The following is a 20,643-nucleotide window of genomic DNA, read 5'->3' on the forward strand; positions in this document are numbered from 1 at the left end:
CCTGATGCCTTTGCTTGGCAGAACCATCTCAAGGCCCTGATTGCTGACCTAGGCCAGATTCCCCTCAAAGGCACCCAAGAACCAAGAATGTCTCTGTTGCATCGTTCCTCAGAAAATGCCCCCAGGTGCCTGGAGGGGCTCAAGCAGGGTCCCTCCAGAGTCCCTCCAGAGTCACAGGCAATACTGACTGTGCAAAGAATGCAAGAAACAAGACCAAGGTTGGCGGGGCTCCTCCAGCTGACCAAGTCCTGCCGGTCTTCAGTGCCGCAGGATTCTTCTTCCAAGAAGAAGACAAAGAAAAGGCAGGGCACTCTTGCTTGCCTGCAGGTTGCTGCATCTTCCATCAGGTTGTGCTCCAAGGCTCTGTTGCCGCTTCTGCTATTGGCCTTTGTTTCTCCAGCTGGAAGTAGGATGGGTGCTGGTAAATCTTAGGGAACTTCCCCGAGATCCGCTGGCTGTAGGGTGCTGCTCCTCCTACCTGGACATACAAGATGGGGCAAGGAAATGTCTCTTCCATGTTGACCAAACCTTTCCCCCTTGGAGCCTGGGTAGTCAGAAGAAAACTCTTCCTCTCCCCTAATCTCTTCATTGCAAGACTTTGTTAGGTCTGCATTCACATTCCCATCTCAAGAAGAAGGTAGGACATGTAGGCAGGAACTCCCCATTCTTTCATGAATAAAAGCAGAGTGGGCACATGCTGGGCTGTGACTGCAGGGGGAACAAGCAAACAGCCACGTTGTTTAGACAAACCTCATCAGACAGAGCAGTTTTCCCCGAGGTGGTGCGAGTCCTAAGAGTTCCTAAAATGTGATACCGTGTAGTAATGAGTTGCATGCTTCCCTTTTAGGCTGGTTCTGTCTCTGGAGGAAAAGAACCTGTGCCTCAGAACACTGGAAGAAAAGAACCAGGCACTGAACAATCAGGTGTCTCAGTTTCGTTCTGCTCTTCACGAGGCCGAGCAGCTCTGTTCAAACCGCACAGGACAACTGCTGGCGCTCAACATCCAGGTAATCTGTGCCCTGACATCCTCTTCTCCAGGGACACACATCATCATTTTTGGCTTGGAGGCCCCAACTGCTTTCCCCTCCCAGCAGCATCCACTGCTGCCGTGTTCTGCCCCGGGGTGCTGCTGCACCCACAGGCCAAGGCTGGATCTGGTGTCTGCTGCCGATGTTTTCCCCCGTTCTCTCCCGGGTCCCAGCAGGAAATGTGGGAGGAGAAGCAGCAGCAGACTCCTCTGGAGCTTCTCCATCCCTCTGTTAGCAGTGTTGTCCCAGATGGAGTTGGTGCCTGTGCTGGGCACCGAGCAATGTGGGCACACAGACGTGGCTATGGCAGGCTGGGGAGGGCACTTCCACCACAGCCAGTTCAGCTGGTGTTCGGAGCTGCAGCCTCAAGGATGCGCATTGGCTCCCTTTCCCTGTTTTCAGGACATTTGTTTCCATTGGAATCCTTGGCTCTGTGCCTTCTGTTTTGGGCGTGGTTTTGCCTGAAGTCATTTCTCCTTTGTTGCTTGCTCTACTGCCTGCTCTGCTGCCTCAGGAGCAGCACTGTCCCTGAGGCTCTGTGCATCCATCTTCCAGATGTGGACCCTGCAGGATGCCATGCTGGAGATGGAGGCTACCCAGGCAACTCGAGAGAAGCAGCTGCTGCAGGAGCTGGAGGAGTCCCGAGCAGGAGAACGGAGCTTGAGGGACTCTGTGCAGGTGCTGGAGGCTGAGGTGTCTGAGCTGCGTAGGAAGCTCCAGAGCTCTGATGACAAAGCACTTTCATTGGCCATAAAGTTTAACACCTCAGAGCTGGAGCTGAGGAAGACACAGGCTCAGTGGGACAATCTCAGAGCCTGCAACCAGGAGCTGCAGCAGGAGTTGGAGGAAAGTGAGCAAGGTAGAGCTTCTCCTCTCGCACCCACTGCCCCATCCTGTCTCGCCAGCAGGGATCTCTGATCCCATGCAGAGCAAAAGTGCCCAGAGATGGCAGAGGGGAAGAACAACCAGCAGGAGATTTATCCATCCAGTGCCAGTGAAAGCGTTTTCTCGAGAAAGATGCCGTGGCTGGCAGTGCCATCTGGCTGTGCTATGGCTGATCCCGTGCACAGGTGGTGCCTTTCAGGTGCTGTGTCTGTGCTGAGGAGCTGTAGCTGGATGCCTCAGCTCGATTCCCCCCAACTCCAGGCCCTGCCAGAGCCTCCAGGCTATTGGCCTCTCTGGAGCAGGGCTGCACAGGCATCCCCGCTCCTTTGTCTCTCTTGGATTGCTCACTCTGCACAAGCCCAAGAGCAAAGACACTTTCCTATTCCTCTGAACCTTACCCCTTTGATTCCTGCTTTTTTCTCCTTCATTTCTGTCAGCTTTGGAAGCCCTTGTGGCCTTAGGGCCTGCAAACACAGGCAGGCCAAGAAGACAGTGCTGTTGTCCCTGCAGGATGCACATCAGTTTGCCTTTGCTTTGCTGTTCTCATTCTCCTTCTCCTTCCTGCTGCAGCGATGTGGAGGGCAGAACACCAGAAGACCTGTCAAGAAACTGCCCTGGAGAAAGAGGCCATTGCCCTGAAGGAAGAGGCTGTGACTCTTCATCAGGAGGTGGCATCTCTGCAGAGGAAACTGGAGAGCCTGGAGAAGGAAAGGAAGGATGTGCTGGTGAGAACGGCAGATGCCATGAAGGGCCATTTCCTAGCTATGTTTGGCCCTTGTGTTAATAGTTCTAAGGAGCACCTCTTTGCAGTTGAACTTGTCAAATTGCATTCTTCTGAATAAGGAGGAAAAGATGTCGTAGTCATGTCAAAGCCAGTTAGTGCTGAGGCTGCTGGTTCTCCTCCATGCTGGAGTTTTGTGCCCTACAAGCTGTAGTTCTCAATGTCCACACTGTCTCTATGGACATTGCATGGGTTGGGCAATTCCTCATGTCCAAACCCACGTTCAGATTTCAAATACCTGGACCTGGAACGAGGGGTGAGAAGGCCAAGTTTGCTGTTAATAGAAAGGTGTTTGGCCTTGGCCATCAGAGAGCAGCCAGTGGGGAGAAAAGAGAGAAAAGCAAAGTGCTGATGCAGATAAGGACGTGTGCCTGCAAGGGGAGAACTCGTCCTGAGTGGCAGCAGAGAATGACAGACTGATGTGGCCATTGCTGCTCCAAGAGAGGGCAGTGGGGCTCTCGGGGATGGTGCCATGGAAACTCTACACAGGAGAGCTCAAAACCCACTCCTGTCAGCCCAACTGCAGGGAATGAATTGCTGGGGGTGTTTGCTCTTCCCTTTCTCCCTGATGGAGAGCACATCCTCATTTAGGCACTGCCTAAATCCTGCTTAGCATGGGCTTGGAATCCTGGCTGCAGTTCTGGCAGCTGCTCCCCAAAGGAACACTCGAGTGGAGCTGCAAGAGGTCGGGGAAGGGCAGAAAGGGAGCTGGGACGGGCTGAGTGAGCTGGGAAAGACTCAGCATCAAGGGTGGCCCCAGCAAAGGTCTGAGGCATCCCGAGAGGCAGAGAGAGAGGGGCAGCCTTTGCCTGCCTGTGGCAGGAGTCCCGATCTGGTATGAAAAGCAAACCCAGAGAGGGAATGAGTGACCTCCCTGTTTTGGCAGCGTGAACGGGAACTGTATGAGGAGCAGATGAGAGATCTGAAAAAGAAGAATGAAATGAAAACACCTGAAATTCCAAGAAAGGAAACAATGCAACAATTGGACACTGAAAATGAAGGAAAACAGGAAGAGTTGGAGCATATGGCTGCTGCTTTGAAAGAAGGCAGTGGGAACACTCAAATCCTGTGTGCTCCACTGGCCAAGGGTAAAATTGCCAAAGAGGCTCTGAAGAAACGCTTGGCCTTCCTGAAGGGAAAGAGTCATCCCCAGGTAGGCACTGGCATTGATCTTCAGTCCACGTCAACGTCTCTCAGTGATTCCAATGAAGTTTCCCATGAAGAGGTGGGATTCTAGATCCCTGTCCGTCTAGGCCTGCTTGGGCAAAGCAGCCCGGGCTGCAGCAGGCAGCCTTGTGTGTCTGCCTGGCTCCAGCCAGAGACCATTGGCTGCCAGATTGTTTGCTGGCACGCCTGGAACGACTGATGCAGCTCTGGAGCTGCTGTTCAAATCAGCTCCAGGCCAAAAGCTGGGCATGGGGAATTGCTTCTCCCGTGCCCAGGCAAGGGGAGGCAACAGGTGGGGGTTGGATTTGGTGTGGAAAGGAATGGAGCAGGTGAGCAGAGTGATGGACTGAAGTGAGCAGAGTTCTGTAGCGAGGGCTGAAGAGCAGCTGCACTGCTGGAGCTTTGAGGATGCTTCCCAAGGTGGAGATATCTGAGGGACAGCTCTTGTGGTGTTTGAAATAAGGGAATCATCTCCTCTCTGAATACCCAGCAGGCTGTTGGAGCAGAAGGGAAGCGGCTGTCAGAGCGCTCCAGGAAGGGTGTGGAATGTGTGCGGGACCAGGTTGCAGCAGCAGCAAAAGACAAGCCAGAGAAGCGTGAGCTCAGGAGAACTTTTGAGGTAAAGTGGGCTTTCGCTGCCTCTGCAGAGCCTCAGGCTCCTCTGGAGCATGACACGTGTGCCCAGGCAGTGCTCTGGAGTCCTCTGCTTGTTTCCTTGCCTCTCCCTGTCCCTGCTGTGGGTGCACCCTTTTGTTTGTTCTCTCTGTTGTGGCAGCCCATGGCTTTCACAAAGGCACCTTCACTCCGCTGCCTCCCTCCCTGGCCCCGTGTCCCCGCACACACACTGGCTTCTCCTGCACAGCCCCCAGCGAGAGCTCTTTGCCCCCAGTGTTGTCTGGTGCAATTGAGGGTCTCTGAGCAGAGATCTCCTCGCCTTGATGTCCAGAGGTCCTTTTGCCCCATGTTTGCTGACAGGTTTCTGTGTCCCCTTCTCCCATCCAACATGCAGGTGGAACCTGAAGGGAGGAGTGTCCAGAGAATCTTTAGGAAAGTCTATCTCTCGGGTACCATTAGAGTGGATGCTCCCCAGTCTGCCCAGCACAGCAGGTCGACTTCTGGACAGGTGAGAACAGCGTCTTCCTTGGTGGGAGGAACACAGCCCTTGGCAAAGCACATGTCCCTCAGAAAGCAGAGGAGCAGCTGTGAGCTGAGCCGTTTTCCCCAAGCCAGGCAAGCCCTGAGCGCTGCTCCCAGGGCTGGCATCTCCTCTGCTCCAGAGCAGACAGAGGGCACCGTGCTGGAGCTGCTGTGGCTGCAGCCGCTGCAGAGCCAGCAGGAGGTGGGAGCAGCTGGCTCTCTGCTGCCAGCCAGCCCAGCAGCGACAAGCCCGTGGTGTCAGGAAAGAAGAGTTGGAGTTTCAAGGCCTCAGCAGTGCTTGAAGGCTCATTCTCCCCCTGGGCTTCGTTGCTCACATTGTGCCCTGCTCCCGTTTGGAATGCTCTGAAGTTTGGGAGAGGGAGAGTTTGCTCCCTGTCCCTGGGCTGGCTGTGCAGGAGCTTGCTGTTCAGATCAGCTCCAGGCCAAAAGCTGGGCATGGGGATCTGCTTCTCCCGTGCCCAGGCAAGGGGAGGCAACACGTGGGGGTGAGCAGAGTGATGGACTGAAGTGAGCAGAGTTTTGTAGCGAGGGCTGAACAGCAGCTGCACTGCTGGTGCTTAGAGTAAAGTGTATTGGCAGTTGTGGAAGATGCAGTATTTTTGGGTTAGCACACAGAATTTGGGGCAGGGATGTTTTTCGGGAAGGAGCAATCCGGTGCCAGGCAAGCCAGCAGGGCCTGACACAGCACTTCCAAGGAAACAGTGCCAGAGGCTTTTGGCAGCCCAGGGTATGGGAGCTGCAGAGGGCAGATGCTGTGAAACTTTGAGCCCAGAGCACAGGAGCTCCCTGTCCTCTGGCTGCCTGCAAGGTGGCACTGGCTGGCTCTGCACAGGGCTCCTGAGGAAGGGCTTGAGCTGTACCTTGTCCTGCTTCCAGGTTTCCCAGGAGCAAGAGTCGTCGAGCAGGGCTCTGGAGCAGCTGCACCAGGAACTGGCCCAGGTGCGCAGAGAGAAGGAGCTGCTGGGCCGGGAGAAGGCTGCCCTTGAAGGCCGACTGGCAGCCATGGAGTGTCGCCAACAAGACCTTTCCAAGCAGCTGGCAGAGACCAGGTAAAGGCAGGGAGGAGACCCTTTCCGGATGCTTTTACTTTGCATGGACAGAAGATGGAAGTCTCAAGAAAAAGAAATATGCCACAATGTGAAGGTTATTCTTCTGACATCTAAAGCCAGCAAAGCTGTCATGAGCCTTGGGCTTCTGTTTGTGCCGCCCAGCACACTCGTGTGGGAAGTCAAAAGCAAGCCACCCGGCCCTGAATTGAGTAGTAGTTAAACCATGCAGCTGTTGAGTGAAACCTCATGTTTTTCTTGGGTTTAGTTCCTTGTTCTGGGCATTGAACATCCCTCTTTCCTTCCTAAGTAGCTTGACACAATCCTGATCTTCAGAACTGAAGCTTCATCTTCAGAATTCCAGGCTCTGACCTTGGGATGTTGGCAGTAGCACGCTGCCATTCAGGGGGAAGCCAGAGGCTCCTGCTGAAAATGCTGAGGGCCTTCAGCTTCCAAGCACACTCTTGAGAAGTGTGAGGCAGGACCTAGAGCTGGTTAGAGAGCGGCAGGGAAACCTCTTTGGAATTGTTGACAGCCCCTGGTGATTCTTGCTGAGGGTTGATGGGCACCCACCTGTCAAACCTGCCAAGGTCCCTTTGGATGGTCCCTCTCACTCTCCAAAGAAGGACAAGACTTGGGCTACTGCCTGCTTAGCTGGCAACACTAAAATAAAGGTGGCAAGTCTATTCCTTGACCATGCAGGAGTTTAAACTGCAGTCTCTGCATTCAGGTAGTTGTTGTTCAGACAACATAGTGTTCTGAATTTTTACAAGTGCTGCCACGACCACGAGATTTTACTGTATCATGCAAAGTAGTTCTTGAAGTCTCTTAAATACAGGGTGTCTGGAAAATTATGTACCTTTATGTCCATGATGAAGAGAGTTAACAAGTCAGGGGTGAGCCAGGACGAGAGTCTGTTCTGTCCCCCTGCAGAGCAGCTTGGAAGTGCTGATGAGAGAAGGGCTGTGAGCAGAGGCTGGGCTTTTGCTCGTCGGCCCAGCCTGTGTGGGCACAGCTAGCCAGGGTCATAGGTCAGGAACAGCAGCTGAAGGTTCGGCTGTTGAGGTCACGTTGGGCTGGGCTGTCTGTGCTGTGCCAGGCCATAAGGAAGGCCTGGGCACTCCCTCAGAGGGCCCTGCTTTGCTATTGAAATGGCACAAATGGGCCTTCTCTGTACAAGTTTCCATGCGAGCCATTTTGCATTCTCAGGCCTGGGGACCTTGAGCCACGTTGTCCTGGAATAACTGCCTGGGAGTGTCAGGAGCGAGCAGCTCATGTCTCTCCGTATTTGCAACCTGTAGGTCAGCGAAGGAGAGCCTGGAATCCAGCCTGTTTGCTGCTCAGCAGCAGATATCTCAGCTGGAGATCACCAGCAACCATCTGGAGGCTCAAGTGCTCACAGTCACACAGGCCAAGGAGGCGCTCCAAGGTGAGAACCTCGTGTGCTTTGTTTGTGGTGCCGCCCCTGCCTAGAGAAGCTGCTGTAAAGCCTCCTCTGTCTGCAGGGCTTCTGAGGAGCGGTGGGGCTGGAGGCAGGGCCCTCCTACGCCGACACTGGAAGGGCCTGAGTCAGTAAAGGCAGTAAAGACTCTGAATCTTGCTGTTGGTCATGTTTGCAGGAGAAGTGCAGTGCCTCCAACGTGAGCTGGAAGCAGAGAGAGCTCTCAGGAAGCAGGAGCAGGAAGACACAGCGCAACAGCTCTTGCAGGCAGAGCAGCAGCGTCAGGAAAGCCTCAGGCTTCAGGGAACTGCTCAGCAGGTGGAAATAAACAAGCTCCTGCAAGACCTGGTAGGTGACAATAGGCTTCTGAATTGTCCAAGCCGGCCCTGGGGGCTGGTTTAGCACCAGCAGAGCCTGAGGGTGTGAAAGGGCAGCAATCCTCTGCCAGAGGCCTCCCACTGCTGGGCCGGGCAGGAGAGGCGGCGGCTCAGACTCGGAGGCGCGTGAAGACCCCCAGGATGGTGCTGGGCCAGTAAATGCAGCCACGGCTTCCGTGAGGGCGTAAGACGAGTTCCAGAGCAGCTTGGGCAGTGCCCACCCAAAGCGTGGCAGCCCAGGGCAGGATCTTCCCCGAGTCCCACCTGCCACGGAGCAGATGCCAGCGTGGAGCAGATGCCAACAGTGCTGCTGGCTGCAGGCGTGGGAACTCGGTTCCTGTCTTGCTGTGCTCCCACGGTGGACAGAGGGATTAGCTTTGGGCTGGAAGCAAATGGAACAGGCCCCGGTCCTTCAGTGCTTGTGACTGGGGCATCAGGGTGCCAGAAGGTGACACCTCCTTTTCTGAATGGTTGGACTCAATGCTGGTGCAGGTCTTTCCCAACAGAAATGATTCCATGGTTCTGTGATTCTTGCACCTGCTGAGCCTCCTTTTAAATTCCCTGACAGGACACGGTTTCTGGAGAGCAGAGAGCCAGTGCTGTTGTCTTTTCAGGTTGGGGTTTGTGGGAGGGATGAAGCTTCACGTTTTTCAGCGAGGAGCTTGCCTGGGGACTGCAACTTGAAGATTTTTCCTCCCCTCCGCAGGCAAGTGAGCGGGAAAGGCACCATGCAGAGATGCAGGAGACGCTGCAGCAATGGGGAAAAGAGAAGGCAGAGAGAGAGCAGGAGCACGAGAAGGTGCTGTTTGAGATGAGGCAGAAAGTTGCCACCCTGCAGGCTCAAAGAGAAGAGGAACGAACTAGATTTGAAAATGCCAAGCGAGAGGTAATGATTGTGCAAGGAGAATTGGTGTGATTTTTTGCAAGGCTGGAGCTGTGGGAGATGGCAGGCTATGGGGCTGTGTGGAGCATGCCCTCCATGTCTTCTACATTGAATTTGGGGAGGTGAAAGGTGAACAGGGCTATCTTTGGGCCCAGGAATGAGCCCTCTCCTAGGAAGCCAGGCAGAAACATCAGCTTTCCGTTGGGATTTTTGTGCTGCTCTTGTGCTCTGTTTTTCCAAGACTTACCTCGGAGGATCTGCACTGTTCTCTTACGGGTCCTCTTTTGGTGTGCACTGGTCGGTGTCCATAGCCAAACGGAGTTTGTAGGACTTTTCTTTTGTGGGCACAGGGAGGGCGCAGCAGGAACGCTGACAAGAGAAAAATCTTTTTAAAGACTCGCCTGGAGTATTTCTGAACAGCAACCCAGAGATGTCTCCTGGGCTGTGTTCTAAGTCACTTCGTGGGAAGCTGTGTCCTCCCCAGGGCAGACAGTGGCCCAGGGGAGCAGCAGCCGAGTGCTCTGAGAGCGCGTGAGCCCATCAGTCTTTGCCTCTTGGCACACAGAGTTTGCAGGGCAAGTGTCAAGCCCTCTGCTCTTTCCTTCTGTGCAGGTCCTGCTGGAAAAGCAGAAGGAGAAGAATTCTTTATCAGAGACACTGCTCCAAACTCGGGGACAGCTAAGCCGAGCCTGCCAGCAGGTGCAGCAGCTCAGGCAGGAGGTGAAAAAGCAGCAAGAGAAGGGGCAGGTAAGTCTGAGCAGGCAGGGAACAGAGTGCAGGGGCACAAAAGGCAGGTGCTGGGAGTGAGGAGGCAAGGGCTGCTTCAGGCCCTGGCAGCAGAGAGCCTGGCAAGCTCCAGAGCTCAGGCCCGGGAAGGAAGGCTTGCAATGGAAGCAGAGCTGGGTAGAGAAGCCAAAAGAAGTCGCTGAAGGAATGGGATTTTGAGACAGCAAGTGGGAAAAGCTGAGCCTGAGGGCAGGTCCCAGGAAGTTGCTCTGCATTTTGTTGCCAGACCATCGAGGCAAAGCTGCAAGCTGAGCTGCAGGAAGCTCGGAGGGAAATCCAGGCAGCGCAGAAGAGGCACGAGGAAGAACTACGAGGCATCAAAGAGGAAATGAATCTCCTCCTTGTGGAGAGGGAGGCTCTACAAAAGCAGGTGAGTGAAACAGCAGTGGCACTGCAGCATCCAGCAGGGGGTCTGTGCCCTTCTTGCTTTTCCATGGCAGAGCAGCAGCTGCTGGGGTGGTCCCTGGGGCTGCCTCGTGCTCTGGGCTCCTTGGCAGCTGCTCTGCAGGACCCTCAGTGCTCTGCTGAATCTCAGCTGCTGCCCTGGACAGCTGGGCTAGTCCTCTGGGCTGTTGGCCAGCAACCATCAGCATGGATTCCTGCTGGCCTCTTCTTGCTAGCCTTGGTGTGGGAGGTGCTTTTTCAGGTGCCCTTGGTGGGCCACGTAGAGATTGAAACAAGTTGTGTGTATGCATTGTGAATCTGGTGCTCTGAGGACAGGGAGAAATGGAAAGTTGGCCTTTGCCTTTTCTCACAGCCTCTGCTGTGGCTGGCAGTGACAGGCTGTGGCTGTAGCCTCTGACTGCTTTGTTCTGTTTGACTGGAGGTGGGAGAGTTGACATCTCAGCTGGCAGCCTCCAGAGAGTCCCAAGCAACGATTGTTCAGAGAGCCCAGCAAGATGTGAGCTGGGCCCAGGAGCAGTCAAGGCAGAAGCTGTTGGAGGTTGAGCACCTCCAGAAGATGCTGGAGGAGGCAGAACATCAGAACAAGGAGCTGCAAGTGCACCTGAAGAACTTGGAGCTGGAAGGGAGTCAATGGGAAGAAGTGGCACGCCAAAATTCAGGATTTCGGGCTTCCTTGGACGCCCTGGAGAAGGAAAAAGCCAGGTAAATGAAAGCCTGTGGGGCTCTGCCTTGTGGGAATGGATTCCCTCTTTGCCATCTTTGCACCTGCCAGGGGCTCTGGCAGCATCTCCTACGTGGCAGAGTTCTGAACTCTCCGTGCAGACGCGTCTCGTTGTCTGGATGTTGTGTTTCATTTTCTTTTCTTTCAAGCCTTCAGTTAGAGTTTTTCTGAAGACAAAGGCTTTTGGAGTAGCTCTTTCCCTCTGGGGGTGTGTTCTGTTGTGAGGTGGGTGTGCTAACACTGCCCAAGCTGCAGTGTAAGGAGCTGGACACATCCAGCAGCTCCACCTTGGGTCCTGTAACTTGAAGCCTTTGGCATCTGGATCAGCCTGGCAGCCTGATGCCTTTGCTTGGCAGAACCATCTCAAGGCCCTGATTGCTGACCTAGGCCAGATTCCCCTCAAAGGCACCCAAGAACCAAGAATGTCTCTGTTGCATCGTTCCTCAGAAAATGCCCCCAGGTGCCTGGAGGGGCTCAAGCAGGGTCCCTCCAGAGTCCCTCCAGAGTCACAGGCAATACTGACTGTGCAAAGAATGCAAGAAACAAGACCAAGGTTGGCGGGGCTCCTCCAGCTGACCAAGTCCTGCCGGTCTTCAGTGCCGCAGGATTCTTCTTCCAAGAAGAAGACAAAGAAAAGGCAGGGCACTCTTGCTTGCCTGCAGGTTGCTGCATCTTCCATCAGGTTGTGCTCCAAGGCTCTGTTGCCGCTTCTGCTATTGGCCTTTGTTTCTCCAGCTGGAAGTAGGATGGGTGCTGGTAAATCTTAGGGATCTTCCCCGAGATCCGCTGGCTGTAGGGTGCTGCTCCTCCTACCTGGACATACAAGATGGGGCAAGGAAATGTCTCTTCCATGTTGACCAAACCTTTCCCCCTTGGAGCCTGGGTAGTCAGAAGAAAACTCTTCCTCTCCCCTAATCTCTTCATTGCAAGACTTTGTTAGGTCTGCATTCACATTCCCATCTCAAGAAGAAGGTAGGACATGTAGGCAGGAACTCCCCATTCTTTCATGAATAAAAGCAGAGTGGGCACATGCTGGGCTGTGACTGCAGGGGGAACAAGCAAACAGCCACGTTGTTTAGACAAACCTCATCAGACAGAGCAGTTTTCCCCGAGGTGGTGCGAGTCCTAAGAGTTCCTAAAATGTGATACCGTGTAGTAATGAGTTGCATGCTTCCCTTTTAGGCTGGTTCTGTCTCTGGAGGAAAAGAACCTGTGCCTCAGAACACTGGAAGAAAAGAACCAGGCACTGAACAATCAGGTGTCTCAGTTTCGTTCTGCTCTTCACGAGGCCGAGCAGCTCTGTTCAAACCGCACAGGACAACTGCTGGCGCTCAACATCCAGGTAATCTGTGCCCTGACATCCTCTTCTCCAGGGACACACATCATCATTTTTGGCTTGGAGGCCCCAACTGCTTTCCCCTCCCAGCAGCATCCACTGCTGCCGTGTTCTGCCCCGGGGTGCTGCTGCACCCACAGGCCAAGGCTGGATCTGGTGTCTGCTGCCGATGTTTTCCCCCGTTCTCTCCCGGGTCCCAGCAGGAAATGTGGGAGGAGAAGCAGCAGCAGACTCCTCTGGAGCTTCTCCATCCCTCTGTTAGCAGTGTTGTCCCAGATGGAGTTGGTGCCTGTGCTGGGCACCGAGCAATGTGGGCACACAGACGTGGCTATGGCAGGCTGGGGAGGGCACTTCCACCACAGCCAGTTCAGCTGGTGTTCGGAGCTGCAGCCTCAAGGATGCGCATTGGCTCCCTTTCCCTGTTTTCAGGACATTTGTTTCCATTGGAATCCTTGGCTCTGTGCCTTCTGTTTTGGGCGTGGTTTTGCCTGAAGTCATTTCTCCTTTGTTGCTTGCTCTACTGCCTGCTCTGCTGCCTCAGGAGCAGCACTGTCCCTGAGGCTCTGTGCATCCATCTTCCAGATGTGGACCCTGCAGGATGCCATGCTGGAGATGGAGGCTACCCAGGCAACTCGAGAGAAGCAGCTGCTGCAGGAGCTGGAGGAGTCCCGAGCAGGAGAACGGAGCTTGAGGGACTCTGTGCAGGTGCTGGAGGCTGAGGTGTCTGAGCTGCGTAGGAAGCTCCAGAGCTCTGATGACAAAGCACTTTCATTGGCCATAAAGTTTAACACCTCAGAGCTGGAGCTGAGGAAGACACAGGCTCAGTGGGACAATCTCAGAGCCTGCAACCAGGAGCTGCAGCAGGAGTTGGAGGAAAGTGAGCAAGGTAGAGCTTCTCCTCTCGCACCCACTGCCCCATCCTGTCTCGCCAGCAGGGATCTCTGATCCCATGCAGAGCAAAAGTGCCCAGAGATGGCAGAGGGGAAGAACAACCAGCAGGAGATTTATCCATCCAGTGCCAGTGAAAGCGTTTTCTCGAGAAAGATGCCGTGGCTGGCAGTGCCATCTGGCTGTGCTATGGCTGATCCCGTGCACAGGTGGTGCCTTTCAGGTGCTGTGTCTGTGCTGAGGAGCTGTAGCTGGATGCCTCAGCTCGATTCCCCCCAACTCCAGGCCCTGCCAGAGCCTCCAGGCTATTGGCCTCTCTGGAGCAGGGCTGCACAGGCATCCCCGCTCCTTTGTCTCTCTTGGATTGCTCACTCTGCACAAGCCCAAGAGCAAAGACACTTTCCTATTCCTCTGAACCTTACCCCTTTGATTCCTGCTTTTTTCTCCTTCATTTCTGTCAGCTTTGGAAGCCCTTGTGGCCTTAGGGCCTGCAAACACAGGCAGGCCAAGAAGACAGTGCTGTTGTCCCTGCAGGATGCACATCAGTTTGCCTTTGCTTTGCTGTTCTCATTCTCCTTCTCCTTCCTGCTGCAGCGATGTGGAGGGCAGAACACCAGAAGACCTGTCAAGAAACTGCCCTGGAGAAAGAGGCCATTGCCCTGAAGGAAGAGGCTGTGACTCTTCATCAGGAGGTGGCATCTCTGCAGAGGAAACTGGAGAGCCTGGAGAAGGAAAGGAAGGATGTGCTGGTGAGAACGGCAGATGCCATGAAGGGCCATTTCCTAGCTATGTTTGGCCCTTGTGTTAATAGTTCTAAGGAGCACCTCTTTGCAGTTGAACTTGTCAAATTGCATTCTTCTGAATAAGGAGGAAAAGATGTCGTAGTCATGTCAAAGCCAGTTAGTGCTGAGGCTGCTGGTTTTCCTCCATGCTGGAGTTTTGTGCCCTACAAGCTGTAGTTCTCAATGTCCACACTGTCTCTATGGACATTGCATGGGTTGGGCAATTCCTCATGTCCAAACCCACGTTCAGATTTCAAATACCTGGACCTGGAACGAGGGGTGAGAAGGCCAAGTTTGCTGTTAATAGAAAGGTGTTTGGCCTTGGCCATCAGAGAGCAGCCAGTGGGGAGAAAAGAGAGAAAAGCAAAGTGCTGATGCAGATAAGGACGTGTGCCTGCAAGGGGAGAACTCGTCCTGAGTGGCAGCAGAGAATGACAGACTGATGTGGCCATTGCTGCTCCAAGAGAGGGCAGTGGGGCTCTCGGGGATGGTGCCATGGAAACTCTACACAGGAGAGCTCAAAACCCACTCCTGTCAGCCCAACTGCAGGGAATGAATTGCTGGGGGTGTTTGCTCTTCCCTTTCTCCCTGATGGAGAGCACATCCTCATTTAGGCACTGCCTAAATCCTGCTTAGCATGGGCTTGGAATCCTGGCTGCAGTTCTGGCAGCTGCTCCCCAAAGGAACACTCGAGTGGAGCTGCAAGAGGTCGGGGAAGGGCAGAAAGGGAGCTGGGACGGGCTGAGTGAGCTGGGAAAGACTCAGCATCAAGGGCGGCCCCAGCAAAGTCTGAGGCATCCCGAGAGGCAGAGAGAGAGGGGCAGCCTTTGCCTGCCTGTGGCAGGAGTCCCGATCTGGTATGAAAAGCAAACCCAGAGAGGGAATGAGTGACCTCCCTGTTTTGGCAGCGTGAACGGGAATTGTACGAGGAGCAGATGAGAGATCTGAAAAAGAAGAATGAAATGAAAACACCTGAAATTCCAAGAAAGGAAACAATGCAACAATTGGACACTGAAAATGAAGGAAAACAGGAAGAGTTGGAGCATATGGCTGCTGCTTTGAAAGAAGGCAGTGGGAACACTCAAATCCTGTGTGCTCCACTGGCCAAGGGTAAAATTGCCAAAGAGGCTCTGAAGAAACGCTTGGCCTTCCTGAAGGGAAAGAGTCATCCCCAGGTAGGCACTGGCATTGATCTTCAGTCCACGTCAACGTCTCTCAGTGATTCCAATGAAGTTTCCCATGAAGAGGTGGGATTCTAGATCCCTGTCCGTCTAGGCCTGCTTGGGCAAAGCAGCCCGGGCTGCAGCAGGCAGCCTTGTGTGTCTGCCTGGCTCCAGCCAGAGACCATTGGCTGCCAGATTGTTTGCTGGCACGCCTGGAACGACTGATGCAGCTCTGGAGCTGCTGTTCAAATCAGCTCCAGGCCAAAAGCTGGGCATGGGGAATTGCTTCTCCCGTGCCCAGGCAAGGGGAGGCAACAGGTGGGGGTTGGATTTGGTGTGGAAAGGAATGGAGCAGGTGAGCAGAGTGATGGACTGAAGTGAGCAGAGTTCTGTAGCGAGGGCTGAAGAGCAGCTGCACTGCTGGAGCTTTGAGGATGCTTCCTGAGATGGAGATTTCTGAGGGACAGCTCTTGTGGTGTTTGAAATAAGGGAATCATCTCCTCTCTGAATACCCAGCAGGCTGTTGGAGCAGAAGGGAAGCGGCTGTCAGAGCGCTCCAGGAAGGGTGTGGAATGTGTGCGGGACCAGGTTGCAGCAGCAGCAAAAGACAAGCCAGAGAAGCGTGAGCTCAGGAGAACTTTTGAGGTAAAGTGGGCTTTCGCTGCCTCTGCAGAGCCTCAGGCTCCTCTGGAGCATGACACGTGTGCCCAGGCAGTGCTCTGGGGTCCTCTGCTTGTTTCCTTGCCTCTCCCTGTCCCTGCTGTGGGTGCACCCTTTTGTTTGTTCTCTCTGTTGTGGCAGCCCATGGCTTTCACAAAGGCACCTTCACTCCGCTGCCTCCCTCCCTGGCCCCGTGTCCCCGCACACACACTGGCTTCTCCTGCACAGCCCCCAGCGAGAGCTCTTTGCCCCCAGTGTTGTCTGGTGCAATTGAGGGTCTCTGAGCAGAGATCTCCTCGCCTTGATGTCCAGAGGTCCTTTTGCCCCATGTTTGCTGACAGGTTTCTGTGACCCTTTCTCCCATCCAACGTGCAGGTGGAACCTGAAGGGAGGAGAATCAGAACTTTTAGGAGAGTGTTCACCCCAGACTACTTTACACTGCCTGTCTCCCAGTCTGACCAGCAAAATGCATCAACCTCTGAAAGACAAGAGTCCTCCAGTAGCTCAGGGGAGCCGCAGCCCTCGTGCTGAGGCACAGCCCGTGGAGAAAGGGGTCAGTGGCCCGAATGTGTGCTTTGGGAATCAGAGCTGGGTTCCTAAATCCTGTCGGAACTCTCTCTCCCAGACCTGTGGTGGCTGAGGGTTGTATGAGGGAAGGGTTTGCCAGCCGTGAACTGGACTTGTTGATCATCTGAGCTCTGTTCAGGGGCAGTGTGGGAGCCTGTTCCTTTCCCCTTCCCCAGGGGCAGAGTGTTGGTGAGGGCTGGAGTTGGAGGCTGTGTCTGCCCCCACAGCCGGTACCGTGGGGCTGCGGATGCTCCTGCCCGCGTGGGCTTGACTGAGCTGGGCTTTCTGCCTCTTTCAGGTGTCCTTGCTGCAGTCACAGCTGGCCCGAGACCGGCAGGACAACCTGGAGAGCTGTGCAGGGAGCAGGCAGGAGATGCTCCCGTTGAGTCACAAGGACCTCCTTACTTCCTAGGCTTGTCAGCGAGGAGCCAGGGTGCAGCTGGATGCAGTCGTAGCCTCAGATTTTGTCCATAGTTTATGTTTAAAGGATTGCAGGTGTAACTGTAGGATTGTAGGACAATAGGTGTAATTGAACCTTTCTACAACTGTGTTCCATAGGATGAAGGATATATTTATAGAAAATAAAGTGATTTATAGAAAAATAAAATGATCATGATTAAATGAAAAGATCTTTATCAGAGTTCTTGACTACCCAGTACAGAGAACTATAACTTCCACTATAGTGCATTACATTTGAAGCAACATGGAAGCAGTTATATTCAAGCCAGCAAAACCTATTATTAATTAAAGATTGATGCTTCTCACCCAAACCAGTGACCGTGGGCAAATATTTCTGTCAGCCTCAAGGAGTGACCTTGAGGGGCATCCTCACTCCAGGGAGGAATCTGCAGATGGGAGACACGTGACATGAACCACTTTGGTGAGGGCAGGAGAATCCTGTCATGTGTGGAGCTTTTCCATTTGTCCTTAGGAAACTGCAACCTGTTTTTTCTCCGAGTCACAGAATCTCAGGCTGGGGGAGGCTGGAGGCACCTCTGGAGGTCACCTTGCCCAGCCCCCTGCTCCGTCAGGGCCACCCAGAGCCGGCTGCCCAGGATGTGTCCAGGTGGCTTTTGAGTCTCTCCAGGGATGGAGACTCCACCACCTCCCCGGGCACCTGCACCAGTGCTCGGCCACCCTCCCAGTGCAGAAGTGTGTCCTGAGCTCGGAGGGCCCCTCCTATGTGTCAGTCTGTGCCCGTGGCTCCTGGGGCTGTCCCTGGCCCCATCCCCTCTGCAGCCTCCTCCCGGGTATTTGTCCACAGGGAGGAGATGCCCTGAGCCTGCTCTGCTCCAGGCTGGGCAGTCGCAGCTCTCTCAGCCTCTCCTCATGGCAGAGATGCTGCAGTCCCTCCATCACCTTGATGGCCCTGTGCTGGACTGTCTCCAGTCTGTCCCTGTCTCCTGTACTGGGCAGCCCAGCTCTGGGCCCAGCACTCCAGGGCTGCCCTCACTGGTGTGGAGCAGAGCGGAAGGATCCCCTCCCTCCGCCGGCTGTGACACAGCTCCCAGTGCAGCCCAGGACGCTGTTCTGCATTGCTGCAGGAGCACATTTCTGGCTCATGGGCATCCTGGTGTCCAGCAGGACCCTGCCAAACTTTAGTTTTCCAACTGGGTGGCCCCCAGCAGATACGGGTGCCTGTGGTTGTTCCTCCCCAAGGACAGGACTCAGCACTTGTCATTGAACTGTCACCCTCGTTGAACTGTCGTCCCTCTGGATGGCAGCACTTCTCTCTGGCGTATCAGCCACTCCCCCGCTTTTGTGGGAGGGCACAGCCTGCCCCATCACCCAGATGACTAACAAAGGTGTCAGAAAGGACTGCACTCAGCACTGTCCTCCGGGGTACAGCACTAGACTTCATGCCCCTGATCACCAGGGATCCAAGAAGGTAGATTTGGTGCAAGGTGTCTTTGCTTGTATGTACGTATTCAGAAAGACTTGGCACGATTTACAGGGATTTCTGTTCCATATCTCATGTGGGAAAAAATGTAATGATCCATGCTCACTCTGACTAGTGGCAAAAGTGGTCCTGTTGTTGGTGACAGTGGATGTCACCTGCATGGCAACTGTGCCAGGCTGGTGTGACATACTGTGGGAAGGAGCACTCTGAGGGAGGTAAAAGCTGGGGTGTAGAGATCATTTGAAGGCTGTTCTTCAAGCCATGTAAGTCCCTGGTTTGTGGGCTTCTATGGCTTGATCAGGGACAATTCCTAGGCAAGGGCTGAAACTGTGATTCTGTGAGCTCCTTTCCCTTCCAGATCAGTTTTTCCATTAATGATGAGTGATCGAAGTTGAAACTTGCCCAGCTGATAATGCACTCATCTTCCTATGACCTTTGACAGGAGGGAGGAAGGAGTTCTTGATCCTGGAAATGCTCAAGAACTGCCTGAGGATGAGAAGGTCAGGGGTTGAGGCTGTGAAAAGTACATTTGATAGTGTTGGCTTTCGCAGATGGGTTGTGCATTGTAATGTTGGCTCCGTGAGAGTGGTTCTGTTGTTATGAGGGGAGGAGACTGGGTGTTGACTTTCACTGAGGTTTAGAGCTATTTTTAACAGGAAGGTTGTACTGAGGTAGGAGGATGGTTGTAATTGGATAACATCTAAGCAGTGAGGGAATCGAAACCTCTTGAATGTATGGAAAAGTAACAACTGCCCTAGACAAAGACAACTGCACACGCTCTAAAAAGGTGGGACAGGCGAGGAGCCATGTTAATTAGTTCAGAAAAGGTTTTAATATGAAAAATTATTTGTAAATATGTAACTAGCTGATGCAATACCCAGGGGTATATAAGGGGGGTTGCTGCTGTTGACTGCGTGCCTCTGGCTGTGGCTCTGCACCCAGCGCTGTTACCTTTTGCCTTTGTTGACTTTGTCCCTTATTAAATCTTTCCAACTTTGAAAAGTGAGTTCTATTTCTCACAAGGGCCTAATTTAGAATAAGATAACTTAGCAAGGTGAAAAGCAGAATCACAGCCCTGGCTGACAGGAGATCAATTGAGCAGGGAACTTGTGATCAACCTCATCTCAGAAAGGAGGAATGTGGAAGAAAAAATTGTGGAAGAAGAATCAAGTTATCCAGAAGGAGTGAACAGACATTGCTGTGGAAGCAGTAGGGGAGGGGGAGAATAGTCAGGGAGCTCTTGAGCCAGGCATCCACCAGGTGTGAGGACCAGAGGAAGCTACAGGAGCTGTCTGTCATCTTCAAAAAAGCCTGGCCATTGAAGGTGGCTCCTGAGAACAGCAAAGAGTGTTACACCAGTCTTAAAGATGGGCACAAAAAAAGGAGGGTCTGAAGAACTACAGGCTAATCAGCTCCTTTGGAATCCCTGGGAAGGTGATGGAGCAAATGGTCCTGGACACCCTTTCAAGCAACTGCGAGGGAAGGGCACTGGGAACGGCCAGCACAGATTTACCACGGGGAAATCATGGCTGGCCGACCTGATGGACTCTGTGAATAATGGGGGACCAGGGATGGTGCTGCCTGACATTGCAAAACATTCAACAGCCACACAGTCTCCTTACAGCCGGGCTGGCGAGGTATGGACCGAGTGAGCGGCGAAGTGAATGGCAAACTGCCCGAGCCAGCGGGCTCAGTACTGCTGGACCAGGTGCAGGAAGTGGCCAGGCTGTGGTGACAGCACGCACTGATCCTCCCTGGAGCCGGTATTACTGTTGATTAACGACTAATATTTACATGCAGAGGCTGTCTCCTCTAAGCAGATGTGTGTCATGAAACTTTACACCGGCTGTTTATTCCGTCAGGATCATACACATTCATTACAAGGTACTTCCTGGCTAATACATAAACCTTACGTTCCTAGAACTAATTTACCCACCTCTGCCCCTTACTGGAAGTCCTTTTATGGTCTTAGAGGGTTGTCTAAAGGGGTCTCTGGTGGTCGTATTTGCTGAGGGCCCCCAAAATTGTAAGTGACCTTGCCTTGAACTTCTCTTAGGGCGTGCACTGGTGTTCCTTGTTACATAACTTTGTCACAAATCCCACTTAGGTTCCATATTATCTGTTTCTCCACTGCTTTCAGCGCTGTTTAGCATCCTGTGTGTGTACTTTTACATTCTTTTATCTAATTTGCTAGTTAGTCTTTAAGCTCTATTTTGCAACCGAAAATTTCTATTCTCCATGTTGTCTGTCACAGTGAGTGGCAGCGATGCATCTTCCTGGCGGGAGCCACCCCCCATTTCTACGGTCCCTGAGGCTGACGGATGTGCCACGCACTGATGTCACGTCCAGCCTCAGCTCAGCTTGCATCCCTTGCCCAGACAGGGGAGACCCACAGGCAGGAGAGACAGAAGCCGTGTGCTCAGGCTACCCTGCCTTGAAGGCACGTAAGCCTCCGCTTTCTACAGCTGCTCAAGGGTCAGGGCACCTGGCAGTGAGCCTTCAGCACCGAGTGATGGCATCCCACTTTTGCAGTCTTGGCCCAACTGGATGACCTGGTCTCGTCAGGAGCTGCCCTTTGACCTTGTCAGGGACCACCCAATGGACATGATGCCATGGCAGCTTGGCACCCCCTGGATTCGCCATCCCTAGAGTGATGTTTCACCTCAGCA

At 53.7% G+C, this 20,643-nt stretch overlaps 2 protein-coding genes across 2 annotated transcripts; both read left to right on the plus strand.

Annotated features, from left to right (window-relative positions):
- The first annotated feature begins 827 nt into the window (after nucleotides 1-827).
- On the plus strand, nucleotides 828-10,663 carry LOC125334973 (centrosome-associated protein CEP250-like). Its single transcript, XM_048322213.1, has 12 exons — nucleotides 828-1,007; nucleotides 1,584-1,887; nucleotides 2,484-2,638; nucleotides 3,581-3,847; nucleotides 4,352-4,480; nucleotides 5,896-6,068; nucleotides 7,367-7,494; nucleotides 7,685-7,854; nucleotides 8,590-8,769; nucleotides 9,379-9,513; nucleotides 9,779-9,922; nucleotides 10,379-10,663. Exons 2-12 carry the CDS (start codon nucleotides 1,584-1,586, stop codon nucleotides 10,661-10,663), a joined length of 2,070 nt encoding a protein of 689 aa, XP_048178170.1. The 5' UTR covers nucleotides 828-1,007.
- A 1,178-nt stretch (nucleotides 10,664-11,841) lies between these two features.
- LOC125334974 (golgin subfamily A member 6-like protein 2) lies at nucleotides 11,842-16,486 on the plus strand. Its single transcript, XM_048322214.1, has 6 exons — nucleotides 11,842-12,020; nucleotides 12,597-12,900; nucleotides 13,497-13,651; nucleotides 14,593-14,859; nucleotides 15,364-15,492; nucleotides 16,373-16,486. The coding sequence occupies exons 2-6, from the start codon at nucleotides 12,597-12,599 to the stop codon at nucleotides 16,484-16,486; spliced, it is 969 nt and encodes a 322-aa protein (XP_048178171.1). The 5' UTR covers nucleotides 11,842-12,020.
- Nucleotides 16,487-20,643: the final 4,157 nt, after the last annotated feature.

The sequence above is a fragment of the Corvus hawaiiensis genome, chromosome 17 (assembly GCF_020740725.1).
Source record: "Corvus hawaiiensis isolate bCorHaw1 chromosome 17, bCorHaw1.pri.cur, whole genome shotgun sequence".
Taxonomy (NCBI): Eukaryota; Metazoa; Chordata; class Aves; order Passeriformes; family Corvidae; genus Corvus; species Corvus hawaiiensis.

Coding starts and splice junctions, on each gene's coding strand:
- LOC125334973 (XM_048322213.1), top strand. CDS start 1,584: ATGTGGACCCTGCAGGATGCCATGCTGGAGATGGAGGCTACCCAGGCA. Junction 2,639..3,580: donor AGGAAAGGAAGGATGTGCTG/GTGAGAACGGCA, acceptor CTGTTTTGGCAG/CGTGAACGGGAACTGTATGA. Junction 9,923..10,378: donor GGGAGGCTCTACAAAAGCAG/GTGAGTGAAACA, acceptor GTTTGACTGGAG/GTGGGAGAGTTGACATCTCA.
- LOC125334974 (XM_048322214.1), top strand. CDS start 12,597: ATGTGGACCCTGCAGGATGCCATGCTGGAGATGGAGGCTACCCAGGCA. Junction 12,901..13,496: donor GTTGGAGGAAAGTGAGCAAG/GTAGAGCTTCTC, acceptor TTCCTGCTGCAG/CGATGTGGAGGGCAGAACAC. Junction 14,860..15,363: donor AGGGAAAGAGTCATCCCCAG/GTAGGCACTGGC, acceptor CTGAATACCCAG/CAGGCTGTTGGAGCAGAAGG.